Below are 16,260 nucleotides of genomic sequence, written 5' to 3' on the forward strand. Positions count from 1 at the left end.
CTCTCTTTTTAAGTTTTTTGAACAACATTTTTAATAATAATTTTTTTAATCTGAAATACTTCTAACTGTATAATCAGTCACCAATCTTATTTTTTTTGTTTTTTTTCTTATAGATGGTGAATCAAGATTACAATACTTTTACGCTGTGTTATGATATCTATAGTAATATTTATGAAAGTATTATTAAAATATAATATTAAAAAAAAATATTATTAATGTCTCGATCAATCTAGTATGATCTAAACTCGTGTGCATAGAAATGTCTAAAGTATCTCTAAATGTCACGCTTCTGAGATAATTTTGAGTTGGATCTAAAGTAAAATCTATGATGTCTCCAAGGTGACTCTGAGATGAAAGTATTGTATTATTTGAAATGTCACCTATATATAAAGTCTAAGGCCAAGGAGGATTTTCAAATTAGCTCCGATGCTCAAATTAGCAAAACTATAATTTTCATTTGTATGTTAGAATAGTCCTCCTCAAAGAGTTATTTTTTATATGCCTTTATATCTCTGCAGAAGGGGGAAGAAAGTATATGATTACTTTCATTTTATCATGAGAAAAATAATTCCTTATCATAAAGGGAGAGAAAAATAAGAAGTAAAATTTTATTTTCGTGTTATGATTCTACGTAGGTAGCTAGGATGATAAAATTTCCATCAAAGATGAATTTAAGCTATAATAATTTTACATGATGTTACCATATTTTCAACAATGTTATAAAAATATTATTATAATATAATATAAAATTAATATATATATATATATATTAATTTTATTAAAATATTATAACTAGACAGACCGATATAAAAAAAAGAAAAGAAAATAGTGAAAAAAAAAGGGAGCGGAGGTACATCAGGTATCAAGAAAAAGAAAAAAGTGATATTCGAATTTGAAAAAATGAGAGATACTTTCGAGAATTTTATAAAAATCTAAAAAAAATTCGAGAATTCGCTCATACTATTTTATATATTAAAATTTTATTTTACAAAAAATAAGACCAACGAAGATTGCCCTTTTCGTCGCACAGAGACAGACAGTTGGAAGGCCGCGTCGCGGACACGTGGGAACGGGAACAGCGTAATTTGTGTGAACAGGGGCGCGACGTAATCGTCGTCTCAGTTGTCGCGTTCCTTCGTGTAGAGTCTCCGTGCGGCCGAGGCAGCCGCAAAATTCGTATCGTTTTCGTCTGCTTAATATTGACTGGACTCCTCCTCTTCGACACCCCTCCTCCGTACGCCACGGCGTCAGCCCAACTCTTCTTCAACCGTCTGATACGGTCACCCGTGATGCCAGCAGCATTTGGAGGAGGAGTTGGAGCTTTCACGATATTGGTCGGTCGCGTTTCCCATCGGGTGACGATCGAACCCCACGAAGCAGCGTTCTAATTCCGCTGCAGCCCACACGTAGCTCCATCGCCTCACTTGGTGAGCGCTTCCCCGCATCCATCGGCTGGCAAATCACCTATCAATGACCAAATCGAGTGCCTGCACCATGTTTTCCGTGCTGCACCTGCTCTCTGATTACCGGTCATCCTTTTGCCACGCGGCTATCGACAACATTGAGTTCCAAAAACTGGTCCATTTGACAATGCATGTGAATTCTAAGCTGGTTTCTGTGCCCACGCGAGAACGATAATTATATATAATTTTATAAACCTAAACGTTTGGATTGAATGGATACCAAATTTATGTTACAGCATCATGACTTTCACGTAATATCCATTGCACAAAGGTATAAGACAGTTGACTACGGATTGTCTTTCCTTTTGTCACTCACATTTTCAATGAAATATTTTTGAAGAGGGTTAGAAGTTACATTCTCAAAGAATATTTTATAAAATATTTTATCCTTTTGTAATCGGATACAAAAACTCATAATCAATATAATAAAAAGGGAGTACTTTTCGACTACTTCCATCCACATTCATCTACCTTAGGTTACCAATTTAGGCGTCAAAAGAATTAGGCTAGAAAACCTCTCTCCATCTCGAGAGCTCGATATTTTTATCTCGGAAGCACCTCGGGTAACCCTACGCATATAGGTCCAGACCATGTTGAGCTAGTTAGGTTGTCAACAACTTCTTCTCGTAACATTTTAATGCTAGGAGGGCCCGATCTTGCAGGAACACTTGTTCATCGACCATCTCAATGAACACTCAAATAAAGAGGTTTTGCCCTCATCCCATAGTACTTTCACTCAATGAGGGCAACAGTCACCCTTTCCATATTCAAGTGCACCCACCTTAGCATAAACACCGATACGATACTAATGTATATTTAATTACTCGAGCCTCTCACTTTTAGGGATAACCTTGAGCCACATGCTTATCCCTCGCTTACGTGTTCTTAAATCTCACTCAATAAATACATATGCTAATAGGCATGAAACAAGTTGTTAGTATTTTTTTTTCCTAATTAGCCCAACAAGTGGTGCCACAAGCTTAATTGCAATCGCTGGTTCAACTACCATTGTCACCTAGTGAGGTTCCTTGACCCGACATCGTGTCAACATCTTAGGAGTACTTGAGACCCACCATTAAGAAGAAAGACCAACATTGACCTGCATTGTAGAGAATAACAAGGGCTAATGAGTGAAAGCTCCCAAGGGAGACCATAGAGACTCAAATGAGAGAATGAGTCTCACTCTCCTAGGAGAATTTATAAGAAAGGGATAAATATTTCTTCTCCCGTATTAAAGACAAGTGTCCCTTCAGATTAAATTTGAGGCGACACCAATAAAATGAAGTCATACCTCTATAGCATTAGAAGACAAATAAAGAAACCTAAACATTATGTTGTATAAACGATAACCAGGCAGAGGGACTTGTAGATCAAACTTGACTGGGATGTAGTACTTAGTTTGCAAGTGATCTAGGCGTTGTATACTTATCACCGAGTCTTTATCATATATGTTTTTCATGAAATCTAAGTCTTGAAGAACTTCACAAGTACTAACTCTCCCAGTAAGGGGGAGGATGGAACTTCCTCCACCCTTGGGTTGTCCAAGGACAAAGCGTCAACCTCCTTGGCTATCTAGCGATCGTAAGATCAGGTGGAGCTTGTGTGAGAAAGGAAAGACATCATGACCTACAGAGATAGAAGAATAAAATGCTAAAGAGCCGACATGCAAAGAAGATGATATGCTAAGGAACTGACCCACTTTCAGGAAGAGGACCAATGATTGACATGCCTTATAGATAAGAACTAGGGCTAAGGAGAGAAAGCTCCCAAAAGGGACCACAGAGGCTCAAATGAGAGGATGAACCTCACTCCCATAGTTAAAGTAGATTTATAGGAAAGGGACTAGTCTCTCTTCTCCAATATTGAAGATAAGTATATCTTTAGATCAAATTTGAGACAACACTAATTGATGAAGGGGCACCTCGGGAAGCATAAAGGCGATTAATATGTGAAGACCATCTCGAAGAGTGTAAAGATGCCCGAGACATATGAGTCGAGAAAATTTGATTCCCATAAGAAGAAACTCATTACAACGGGAGGCACAAAGCAAAATGTGCCCAAGGTGCATAAGTTAGGAAAACTATGTTAGGATTATAAAGGCACTAAGAGCAAGGGGGAGGGGGGAGGGGGGGTGAGTGATGAATTAGTGCTTTTGAAAAATTACGATTTGAAAACTTTTGTTTGATGAAACTAGTATCGAAAATATGTTTAACTTAAAATGTGAGTAAGAGTAGTGAGCAAGTAAATCAATCAGTAATAAGAATAAAAATCATAAAGAAAAATATAAACTAGATTTATAGTGGTTCTGGCATCCCAACCTACGTCCACTCCCAATTCCTCTTCTCTCGAGGCCATCGACTTTCATTACCGATCTTCTTTTCAATGAGCGAAGATTAACTACTCTTGTTATAACCCTTTCTCCTTTTCATAGGATAAGGAGAGAACATTTATACTTATCTTTTCTAAATAGACCTCACTCCTCGATTAGAAAGACTTCTAAACCCTAGGAGGAAGAGATTCAATACTTAGATATTACACACTTTTTTTTTCCTCAAGAATTCTTTCCCCCTTCTTATCTTTTTTTTGCTATCTCAAGCAAGAATGAGCAGGGTACTTATAGGTCCCAAATGACTTTAGAAATGGAGTCAAAAATTTAAATCCTTAGATTTTTGGGATACTAGTGGTACCACCGCTTGCACTGGATGGTACCATCACCTAACACGATCTATAAGACTATGTCATAGCGGCAACACCGCTTGACACTAACGATACCACAATTGAGTCTTCCAAAAATATATACTCGATACTTTCTAGCTCATAGGTGGTTCCATTACCTGGTTGAGCGGTGCCATCGCCTGACCTAACTGTAGGTCACTGAATGAGCCTTCCAGGCTTAATTCAGCTATGATTCAGACCCAATGAGCCCTTAATTGAGTTGGCATGGTTACACACAAACTAACTCAATTACAACCTAAACTACTTCGATCAAGACACAAATGATTAGAAACATGAATCTTATGTTGTCTAGCATGTCATCGGTTTATTCGATGCTTCATCCGAACCTTTGGTGCATCGTCCTCTCCTTCGATGTATTGCCTGATCCATTGGTATGTTGATCTCCTATAATATTCGATCTTCTTAGAACAATACTCGATTATTCTGAGCCGATGCCCGAACTTATGGCACAAAGTCTATTTTTTGGCACATCGACCAATCTCTGACATGATGCTCTCCGGCCCAACGTCTAATTCTCCTACTTTAATATATTTACCTTTCTATGATCAAAGTTAGTTTTCCATCACTCAAATGCTCATTATATTATAAATTAATTAATTAATTTCATCATCAAATCCGAGATTCAATAATCTTTTTTTTTTATAATGACAATAAATTGATGGCGGAGTTTTAACTAAACTCCACATATCTATATGACATATTAAAATACACTTCAATTCAGAAAATGATAACCTTTAAATTCAAGTCCAAATAATTTTAATGATAGTGACTTTCATATCATAATTAAAATATCATTGCATGCATCATAAAACCATAATTTCAAATCATCATGCGTTAAGATATCATTGCATGCATAATTTCAAATCATCAAAATTTTAAATCAAATCATTAAAGATTACATTCAACTTCTTCCTCTTTCTCATCAATAAAAAAGAGAATGGTGTAAGTTTATTACTCCTCTTTAAAGTATGCAAGATAGCAAATTTTTTATTCTCTTTGAGACGTGCAAACTAGCAATTTTTGTTTTTCTTTTGAGATATGAAAGCTAGCAGTTCGTTGCTTCTCTTTTAAGATGTAAAAGTTAACATTTCTTTGCTTCTCTGTTGAGATGTAAAAGCTAGCAATTCTCTCTCTCTTTTTGTCATTGTCACCGAGAAGGGAAGGTACAATTTTTCTCTCTTTATATTAATGTTTCAATCATAACACAACACGAAAGAGATCATAAAAAATTAATTTGGTGATAGGGTATATAATTCATGAATATAAGAGAGTCATATGAAATAAATAAATTTTAAGTTGTGAATACTGAGAAATCAAGAGAAAAACCATGATTCGTTTAGATAAATATCATCTTTAGTAAATAATAAAAAAAAATTTAGGAGATCAAATAGTAAATCTCAAGTATCAAGTTAAAGATTATGATTCATGTGGATAAATATTCTCTTTAATAAAATGAGAGAATCATACGAGAATAAATAATAAAAGTTCTCGATTCATGCATTTGAATAAGTATTTTTCAATGAAGAGCGAGTTTGAATACATTTTAATATATCTCTAATAATTAGATCCTTAGAATGTGCATCTACATACTTCCATTCCTTGGGTAATGATTCTTTAGAAATAAATGTATCCAAGTTGCTTTGGAGAGAAAAAAATTAAATTATAAAATTTAAAATAATCAAAATTATTTTTTTAGTTCAAGAGATTCAAAAATAATATAAATAGATTTATCAATCTCTTATTGAAAACTCGATAAGCTTTAGAGATAGAAAAATTTTCAAGAAAAATGCATTCTTCTTTTACTATCCATTTATGTGACTAATTTCATACTAGCATGCTCTAATCTTCTATGCCAAAGTCATGCATAATCGTTTAAAAATGAAAAACAAGTTTCGTCATGACAATCATTAAAATCAATAGTATAACTATTAACTAATAAAATATCTTCAATCAATCGATTTGGTTTGTTACCAATAATTTAATTCCAATGATCTTTCCTTTATTATTGTTGTTTCGGCTAGTAAGCTTTGTGAAGTATGTTGGAACTCCGATCATATGCCTTGAGCATTTATTATCAGGATATTATCTTTTGCTCATAGCTTTCGATTGTAGTTATATCTACAAGAAAGGTAGGTTTGTTCTAGGTACCCATTTAACTTTGGGTCCCTCATGATTAGATCTATTTATCTTGACTTTTAGCATTAAGTCATTTATGATTATTTAAGAAATCCAAACTAATTTATGAGAGCTATACTTTTTAAATAAATATTTATAACATAATGATCACATCTACTATAAAATTACATTTAACTTCAAGGGAAACATGTAATATTGGTTCTTTAACAAATGTAGTTGGCTTTTGTAGAGTGTTACAACAGTTGATTCCTTCCTTTCTACATACATGACCTTTATTAGCAAGAATAATGTTTAATGATTTACTACAAATTTTAAAATTTTCTAATATTTGTTATAATAATAATAATAATTTTTATGAATCTAACTCTTAAATTTGTTAGGATTGAAATTGAATGCTTGTTTGTAAGCATAGTGAAAGTAAAGTAAGGAGGAAGTGAAACAATTGCAAAGTAAATAAATGACAACAATAGATATGCACATCGATTTATAGTGGTTCGGTCATCATGACTTACATCCACTCTCAATTCCTTTTCACTAGAGGCTATCGGTTTCCACTACCGATTTTCTTTCAACGGGCAAAGATCAACTATCATTTTACACTCGATTCTTCTTTAACAAGTTTAGGAGATAACCTTTACACTTGTACTTACTTTTCTCTTAAATCACACTAACACTTAGAGCTTGAAATGAGTTCTCACAAGATTACAATAGCATTTTTCTATTTTTTTTGCTCTCAATTCTTATGTGTGTTAACTAGGGATGAGAGAAATATTTATAGGCCTCAAGTTGATTCAAACTTAGAGCCTAAAAGTATCTCAACCTTGGTTTTCGGGGTATTAGTGGTATCACCATTTGTGCTTATTTAAGATTATTTAGGATATGTGTTTAAAGATGAATCGGTCTCGTGATCTTATCACGATTCGATTCTTAGATCCATGAACATCACAATATATTCAAATAATAGATAATATAAAATGATAAAATATCAAATAATAATAATAAATAAAAAGATTACATATCAAGTCACACGTGTTATCATGTGATTGGCTTACAGAACATCTATGACTAGCACCAATAAAATATTATTGGATAGTCAGTTAGAGATCCAACATCCAATAGGATAAGATCCATTATGATTGAGTTAATAAAAATTTCTATAAATAGGAGGAAACCAAAAGATCTACACCAACTACAAAGAACCAACAAGCATAAAGAGTTTTAAGTGCTTGACCACATTAAATACTCCATCAATAGTCAAGAGCGTCATTTTAGCTCATAGATCATCTTTTTCTCTTTGGCATTTTTGGGAACACGATCAACGTCAGGCACTGTTGATTCGTGAATAATCATCAGGAGGATGTATACATACACATAACGTAACTCTGCCGTAGTAAGCATTGGTTACACATTCATGTACACAAATAAACACACGTAAGAGGCCTGTTCTTGTTTCGCAGTTAAAGAAGTATGATTTGATTTCTTCCTATTCACATGAATTGCTTGATTAGTGAATGAGGTTGCTCGGATTACGAACAGTCTCTCGGATCAGGTAGTACGGCTTCTCCTCTTGGGAGCGTTGGTGTTCCTGCTTTGGCCGACTGCTTAACTAGAGAAGTATGTTGCATCGACATGGAACAAATACTGATAAGGTTGATTACAAGCTCAGATGAAGACTTTGTGTGACTCCCAGATGTGTCAGTTCTTATGTGCTTGCAGGCTTTCTTTTTGTTTAGAATGAGTCGGTTCATACCTCACCTGCAGTCTGCAGAGAAGGTAAATAACTTACCTTCTTCTTGTTGGTCTCAAAAGTTCCTGCACTAAGGTCAGCATATTGGGTGGATATCTCTCTTTCCTACACGTGGAAGGAAGTAGGGAAAAAGGGAAGAGTTTTCTGGATGATATCTCTGGTTTAGACAAAATAATCTTCTTTTCTCATTGATGCATGTCAGGTGGCATCATCCATACATACATTGTTCTCTGGAGGCCCCACCTGGTTTTAACTTTGGAGTGTAGAAATGTTGTGCATTTATGGCTTTTGTAGCTGAGAAAAAAGAGGAGCTGGTCCTTTCTTTCTCGATGGATGTTTGGCGCAGTTCTCGTAAGATTTATGTCACTTGACCTCTAATAACAAGACCTGGATCCTGAAGTCACCATCTCAATTGCATCAGGTCTCTTTGGTGATACACCTATATTCTTGCTTTCTTCGATGCTTCCCTGGAGCCTTGCAGCATTGCAGATAGCAAGCATTCTTTTCTTCCAGGCACATAATTGCTTGAACTTGCAGATACATAATGGCTCTCTCTCTCTCTCTCTCTCTCTCTCTCTCTCTCTCTCTCTCTACTGAAGTGTACCCTTCATCCCTCCTTACTAGGTTCACAACAACCGACAAACGATGGTCCCTGTAGCACCGGCCACCCGAAAACTACGTAACACCGAAGCAGAGGTTCTCTTTGGGGGCGGTCGCGGACGTACCCATCACATGCACTTGTTGTCGTGCGAGGAGCAGCAACAGCAGGAGGAGGAGGAGGAGGAGGAGGAGGAGGAAGAGGGAGAAACAAGACTCCTTCGCCCCTTCCCATCTCTTCCTTCCTCCCCCTTCACCATTTCGAGCTGCAGCCGTGGGGCCGCCGCAACGCCAACAGGCAAAGATCACAAGGAAGCAACATCTTTGGAGGAGTGTTGGATAAGTCATGGCCATCGATTCCCTCCCCCCCCCACAAAAGCATCAAGTGCGAGAGTAACCCACTTCCCCTCCTCTCACTTTGATTCCATGTTTGACACAGGAGAGGAAAAGGAGCAGAAGAAAAAGCTACCGGGGTACACAAGCAAGAAGATTCCAACTTGGCCAAGGTGGAGCTCATAATAGTACTCCTCCACCAAAAGATGTGGTGGGCTCATGCGAGTCATAAAAACCCACATGCCTCCATATCAATTATTTGAGCCTTTAGCTTCACTACTCCCGTTCTTCACTCATGGTCATCCAGATGGTAAATGCGTCGAGAGCATCACGCATGTGAATCGACCATAAGGGGTATCATCGTATATGGCATTGCACGTTAGGTCATCACTCGGCTTGGTTCTCAGACCTAACTTATAAGCCCGTGGGCCACCTTTGCTGAGAAATCCAAAAAGAAAAGTCTACGTTGTCTTGATTAGTACCGCACGTTAAAACCTAAGATTAGATTGCAGACGAGATTTGTATCCGACCCAATAAACCATGACATATAGACTTGACTTATTTTAGATGGCACTGGATATACATTTTTTCACTTTGCCCCTCGATCTTTCATCGTTTTACTTCCTCGGCATGTATGTATCAGTAGGTTTTTGCATTTGAACCCATGACGATTCACTATATTTCATAGTCGCCCTTCTCCGTGGTCTATTATTAGTCCCTGCGTTTTACCCTATAAGACTGCCACCGTCTCTCTCCGCATCGCAACACTTCGGCCTTTCCCCATCCGAAAATGGCGAAACTTGACGGCTTCCCCTCACCGGTGGAGGATGCGAGCGTCCCTCCCGCCCTCGGCCATGAGTGAGCTGGAGGACGAGGGGCCTTCTTCTTGTCGCTCTCGCTCTCGTTCTTGTCTCTCCTTAGGCGATGAACAGCTTTGCGGCGGTGGTCGGGGGCCGGCCGCCGTTCACGGCGACACAGTGGCAGGAGCTGGAGCACCAGGCGCTGATCTTAAAGTACCTAATGGCGGGGGTTCCCGTGCCGCCGGAGCTCATCATTCCCATCCGGAGGAGCTTCGAGACCTTGCCCGGCAGATACTACCACCCTTCGCGTAAGAGGCCGGCGCCGAGGCCAAGTCCTTTTTCTTTTGTTCTCTTGGAACGTTCTCTTCGTCCTCTTCTCCCCATTTTGCTGCTGCCGGTTGTTTCCTCTTGAAGCTTTTACGATTCAGGGTTGTTTCGAAGTTAGTCCCTTTCTTGAATCGAGGGTTTCTCAGCTTCCGCATCAATTTGTCGACTGTTTGGCTACGATGTGGTACGGTTCTGGGCGATCATTTGTTTGCAGTGGTTTCTAACTTCTCCCATGGGTTTGCGCTCCCAAAGTCGACAACTTTTCATGTGTTGCTCTTCATTTGGGCTTTTTGGTTGGTTTCTTGGGTGGTCTTCTTTATTTGTGGACAATATTAGCTTAGATTTGATAATCTTAATCGTCATGTTTACGATTTCTCGAATGATAGGTTCGGAGAGATAGGATCTGTTCTACTTCTCTCTGTGAAAAGAAATTTAGCTTGTTGGGAAATGGTCATGACATGTTGAAGTTGCCTAGGGGACGCGGTTGGGAAGTTCTTGCTATTTGCAGTAATTATTGGCAGTCTTTCCTCCATTAAAATTTGTGGGATCTCGATTCTTGATTACCCTTTTTTGGTAGTTTTCAACTCTTTCTTGGAGCTTTCTTGTTTTCCTTTGTGGCTTTATGTGATAGTTTTGCACAATGTGACCTGTTTTGCTGCTATAGAAACTTTCATATCCTTTTTCTTAGATTTTCATTGGTATTTAGGGTAGTCTCAGAACCTTTGGGCATAAGTTCCTCGACTGCTGCTAGTAGTCAACTGGATCATCATGGCCTCTTTTATTTCTCCATTCTTCTCTGTGAGATCTCGCCTTGCAAAAGTCGCCTTTTAGATTATTATTGCAATGTTTTCCTTTGGATTCAGTGAGTTACTATTCATACTACGGGAAGAAACCGGACCCAGAACCAGGGCGATGCCGTCGCACCGACGGAAAAAAGTGGCGTTGCTCTAAGGACGCGTACCCTGGTTCCAAGTATTGTGAGCGCCACATGCACCGTGGCCGCAACCGTTCAAGAAAGCCTGTGGAATCACAAACTGTCGCTCCATCCCAGACTTCCTCATCGGCGTTGACATCCCTCTCTCCCTCTGCGAGCAATGCCAGCGGCACCGGTGTTGGAAGCTTCAGGGGCATCACCCTGCAGCCGATCACAGGGCCAAGCAATGCACAGAGTTTGTGCTTTGGCGGTGCTAGTTCATCTCAGCTACCCATGGACACTGGCACTTTTGGAAATCGGTATTTTTTTTTCCTTTTTTCGTTTTACTTCAACACAAACAATTATTTGTTCTTTTTATTTGTTCAGGATCAAAATCTCAATATGGTGATTCTGTTTGTTAGATAATTTAATCATGTAATTTGGAATTTGGTCATGTGTGATAAAAGGAGAATATATGCTTTATGTAGGCTCAAACCTAAATGATGATATGTTGGGAGTATATGGCCAAATTCTGTAACTTGTTATAGTCTCTAGACTTCCATGGTTCCACCTGAATTTCTATAGAACAGCTGCTCATCCGAGTGTAGGGTATAATACATTATCAATTCACAGCCAACCATTTTGGTCAAATTGTAGACTAAGAGCAATGTTTTGCAGGGGTAGGACTAGATCCATTGACCCTCCCAATATGCTCCCAATGGAGCCCATCTTTTGAAAAAGAGATAAACCTTCTGAGCCCATGCTCCTGTTGTCAGTACTGGAAGAACTGGAAGTTTTTTCTCCCTTGTGGATATTAGATGTTCCAGGTTTAAAGTCTGACAATTCTCATGAATTTTCAGATTCTACTTGCAGTTGTCTGAATCTTTTACAAGCTGCACAGGATCTTTTATTTGGTCCTAGTGCAGGCTTTGCCCAAGCTCTGCATTCCGCAGATTGGGAGATTGACTGCTAGTTTAACATATGTTTTGGATGTGCCTTAGCTGCATATTTGGCTGCTTTTCCTATTTTAAGAGTTTTTTTCCATTTGAGAGGTGGGAGGAGTTTTTCCCCCCCCTTTTTCTGAGTGCAGTCAAAGTATGCATTCTAGCCATAATCTTTTCTGCATCTAGCGAAGTCTAGTGGTTAATATATTAGATAATGCTAAGTTACTTTTCTAAATTATGTCTTGGTTTAACATGCATGCTTCTATCTTTGCCAACTTTCCACGTTATGTAATAAACTTGCTCCTGTTAAGTATTTGTTGGTAAATGGCCATATTCGTTTTCAGTCTCAGCTTATTGCAGCGAAATTGGTAGGCAACAGTAAGCATTATGTTTCCGGATAGAAATTAGAAATTCCTGACAATGGAGAGGCATATCTGTTCACCTATTTATCACATGAATATCTATTTTTCGCAGCTTCTGGTTGGAGAATGTTTTCAGGAGCTTGTATAGATGTAATGACTAGTAAGTTTTTTTTTTTTTCATTATTTGTCTCATCGAAGTCAGTTAAACTGAGATTAATCTTTGGATGGGGTAAGTTTATATTGCCTGCAAAGAAAAAGGCTCATTGCATTCATCTTCTTTTTACATATTTCAGAGATTGCACTGTTTTCAGTGCTTGCAAATTGCAATGCCCCATGTACTTGGGAAACAAATCAATCTGTTAAATATCCTCGTTCGATTGATGGAAAGAAGTATGCGTAGTTGGATTTCTTGGTCCATTTTAGAGCTTAAGAGTTTCGATTGTTAATAGTGCCCTGCTCTTGTTTGATGTGATAACATTAAAAGATTGTGCTTTTGACATTCTTTGTTAACAGTTTAATGTATATCATTACTCGACTTAACAACCAAACTACACTTCTATAATGGTCTATGATGAAGCAAGTTTAAGCATGGGTTTTGATTCTTCATGTTGAATTGAAGAGTGAAATAAGCATGCTTGTGATAATGTATTTCAACGTTGTGTTCTAGAATGTATCACTTGAAGCAAAAAGAAGTATGATTGCAGATCAGATGAAGCATCACTCAGAAAAAAAGAATAGAGCAAGAAAGCTGCATGTAGTAATGGAGTCATTATCCAGTTTTACTTGTGTTAGGGATTTTTGAAACCTATATGGAAATTTCTGGCTCCTACTAGTTTTCCATCAAATTTTGTATTTCATATGCTGGATTTTTTTAACGTGCTTTCATTAGGGAGTAATGGATCTAATTTTGCAGGTACTTCTCTGGACTTAAACCTGATGCGGATGAGCACAGTTTCTTTTCTGGAGCGTCTGGCACTGCTAGGGCCCTTGGGGTGGACTCATCATTGGACAGCTCATGGCGCCCAATGCCACCACCAGTGTCCTCGTTTTCTCTGTCAAAAACACATGACCTTTCCATTCTGCAGAATGCCTACCCACAACTTCAGTCAGTGCAAGATCTTGGGCAGGTTACAATCAACTCACTCTCTCGACAGCAACAGCAGCATCATTCTTTCTTTGGAAGTGAGTTTGGTTCGTCGGAGCCCGTGAAGCATGAAACGCAGTTGCTCCGGCCCTTTTTTGATGAATGGCCAAAGACCAGAGATTCTTGGTCAGATCTTGAAGAAGACAGATCAAACCGGACCTCGTTTTCCACCACCCAGCTCTCTATTTCCATTCCAATAGCCTCATCAGACTTCTCCAGCACCTCTTCCCGGTCCCCGAATGGTGGGTCTCCATCCTGAACCACGATCCCCACTGTGATTCTAGATTTCCAAGGTTGGTATGCCCTCTTCCAGATCCTTATCCTCGAATTGTATCTCTGCAGATGATTGAGCGAGGTCATCAAGCCTTTCTCTGAAGTCATGAACCGATAACTGGATGTTCTTGTTTGTTTGAGGTCTTCTTTGAGGACACCAGCGATACTTTCAGAGCCATTTGGTTGAGGCATTCTGTGGTGCTTTTGATGTCATCTCGTAGTTGTGAAACAGTTATTGTTGTAGTTTGGTAATAAGTATATCCGAACCTATTTCCTCTTTGTTACCTATGCTATCTTCTCGTACTGAACTTTCTGTAGAAAGCATGCAAGAAATTGTGTCTGGCTGGAGACGTTAATGTTGACTTGCAAGCTTGCCTATGATATTTTAGAGGATTCCTGGCTCCATCCGCACAGCATTCGGTGGCTGTGTGATTTGGTATGCTACGGTAAGGTTGAGCACAAGAAAGCCGAGAGGTGCAATGAGCCCCTATCGACATCTGAAAAGTTAGATTGCCTACAAGCAATCATAAGTATTGTTTTGCCCCGTGCTTCAGTTCAATTGACTTGACTGCTACTTCAGACCAGAAGCATATTTTGCCATTGGCTACAGCGTAGGGATGTCGGTGCGTCTCTTTGTCGCATCTACGAGGAACATGATGGCAGCATCCGGGACTAACCTTCGGCTTTTGCTTTGGAACCCATCAGTTTAGGAAAAGTGTCATAAGCCCACAATTCCTGTAGCTCAATTGTCCATTGATTTAGGGCGGAATTATGATCAGCGGTTGTGTTCGACCAAAACTAGAGACAACGAGGGTAGGAATTCACTGTGAAAAGAGGCATTTATTCTTTTTTTTTTTGGTCGAGAGAGAAGGGGAGGTATCAAAGACTCGCAGGCTGATGCCCTGGCACGCCAACGTCGGCTCAGGGACCCACCTCATATGTCGCGAACCTGACACATGAAGGAACCCCTCCTTGGACCCCAAGTTCTCTCCGCCTTGCGATTGGATCCAACGAGTGGGCTACCACTTGCACGACCATCCGCGAGGCAGGTACGGACGCCAGGAGCCCCTGGTCCGCCACGTTGGCTCAGGGACCCACATCACCCGGTGAATCTGACACATGGAAAGAACCTCTATCGAGACCCGAACTTCTCTGCCTTGCGATCGGATTAGACCAGCGGGTCCCACATGCAGCGACCATCCGCGAGGCAGGTAAGCAACTCGCGGAATCCGCGTATGGGTAAGACGGGGCCTGCCGCACCTGCTCAGGGCTCTCTCGCACCGCCCGAGGCCTGGCTGGATGACGTGGAACAGCTGGGTGGTGGAGGACGGTGTCTCCCGTACGGCTCCTGGAGCGCCCGACTGGCGAACACAAACCATTCAGACAAACGAGGTGAGATTACGTGCCGAGGTGGCATTGTGAGGGCCGTTGGATCATAACGGTTCGCGTTGTCTTTCGTGCGCCCGTGTGATCTCTTCTCCAAGTACATTTTTCTATATAAATCGCAATATAATTAGGCGGTTTGGGAGGGAAAAAGAAAAAGGAATTCGAATTATGCCATTCGAACACAAATAGCGAAACCCTCAACTTCCTCGCTTGCCCATCGTTCTTTCTCTCCTCAATCTGGTTTTTTCCCTCTCCGAGCCCATCAGGAGCCTCCTCGGTTCTTGCTTCTTCAAGGTTCTCGACGAGACCTATGCTGCCGCCGCAGGCATCTTGCGAATCTTCGAGGTAATCTCGATGAGCTTGTCTGTCTGGCTCGATGTCTTGATGTCTTGTGGACGATTTCTTGTTCGTTTCTTCGGGAAAGGAGGGTTTCGCTTGGTTAGCTTCATAGATCTATCGTGCGATTTTCATAGTGCGAGCGCCAACAATTAGGATCTTGGTTTTGTCCTACGGTGATGTCTTCTTGGTACTCGGGAAGTTAAGGCTCCGAGTGTAAGATCCATGTATAAGATATGTTGCGTGGATGTCCAACGGATCTCGAAGTTTGAGCACAAATAATTAGGATCTTGAGTTGATTTTCTTGTGAGTGATGTTTTGTTCGTAGTTGGGTAATCAGGATTCCAATTGTTTATTGATGTTTACCAGTTGGGTAATCAGGATTCCGATTGTTTATTGATGTTTACCAGTTGGGTAATCAGGATTTCTTCGGGAAAGCAGGGTTTCGCTTATCAATCGATAGTTAGCTTCTTAGATCTATCGTGTGATTTTCATAGTGCGAGCGCCTACATTTAGGATCTTGATTTTGTCTTACGGTGATGTCTTCTTGGTATCCCGGAAATTAGGGTTCCCATTGTAAGATCCATTCATAAGATCTGTTGCGTGGCCGTCCAACGGATCTCGAAATTTGAGCACATATAATTAGGATCTTGATTTGATTTTCTTGTGAGCGATGTCTTCTTCGTGGTTGGGTAATCAGGATTCCAATTGTTCATTGATGTTTTCCCAGTTCGATATTGAATTCATATCTAATCCTTGATCT

The 16,260-nt window shown here is 39.6% G+C and overlaps 1 protein-coding gene across 2 annotated transcripts; it reads left to right on the plus strand.

The window, feature by feature from the left end:
- The first annotated feature begins 9,737 nt into the window (after nt 1-9,737).
- Nucleotides 9,738-14,059, plus strand: LOC135632998 (growth-regulating factor 5-like). Of its 2 annotated transcripts, XM_065141984.1 has the most exons (4): nt 9,738-10,120; nt 11,003-11,372; nt 13,272-13,744; nt 13,845-14,059. In XM_065141984.1, the coding sequence occupies exons 1-4, from the start codon at nt 9,937-9,939 to the stop codon at nt 13,850-13,852; spliced, it is 1,035 nt and encodes a 344-aa protein (XP_064998056.1). In that variant the 5' UTR covers nt 9,738-9,936; the 3' UTR covers nt 13,853-14,059. The 2 variants fall into 2 exon arrangements, with proteins under 2 accessions (XP_064998056.1, XP_064998055.1); XM_065141983.1 differs by having other exon boundaries at nt 13,272-14,059.
- Nucleotides 14,060-16,260: the final 2,201 nt, after the last annotated feature.

Source organism: Musa acuminata, chromosome BXJ3-3, assembly GCF_036884655.1.
Source record: "Musa acuminata AAA Group cultivar baxijiao chromosome BXJ3-3, Cavendish_Baxijiao_AAA, whole genome shotgun sequence".
Classification (NCBI taxonomy): Eukaryota; Viridiplantae; Streptophyta; class Magnoliopsida; order Zingiberales; family Musaceae; genus Musa; species Musa acuminata.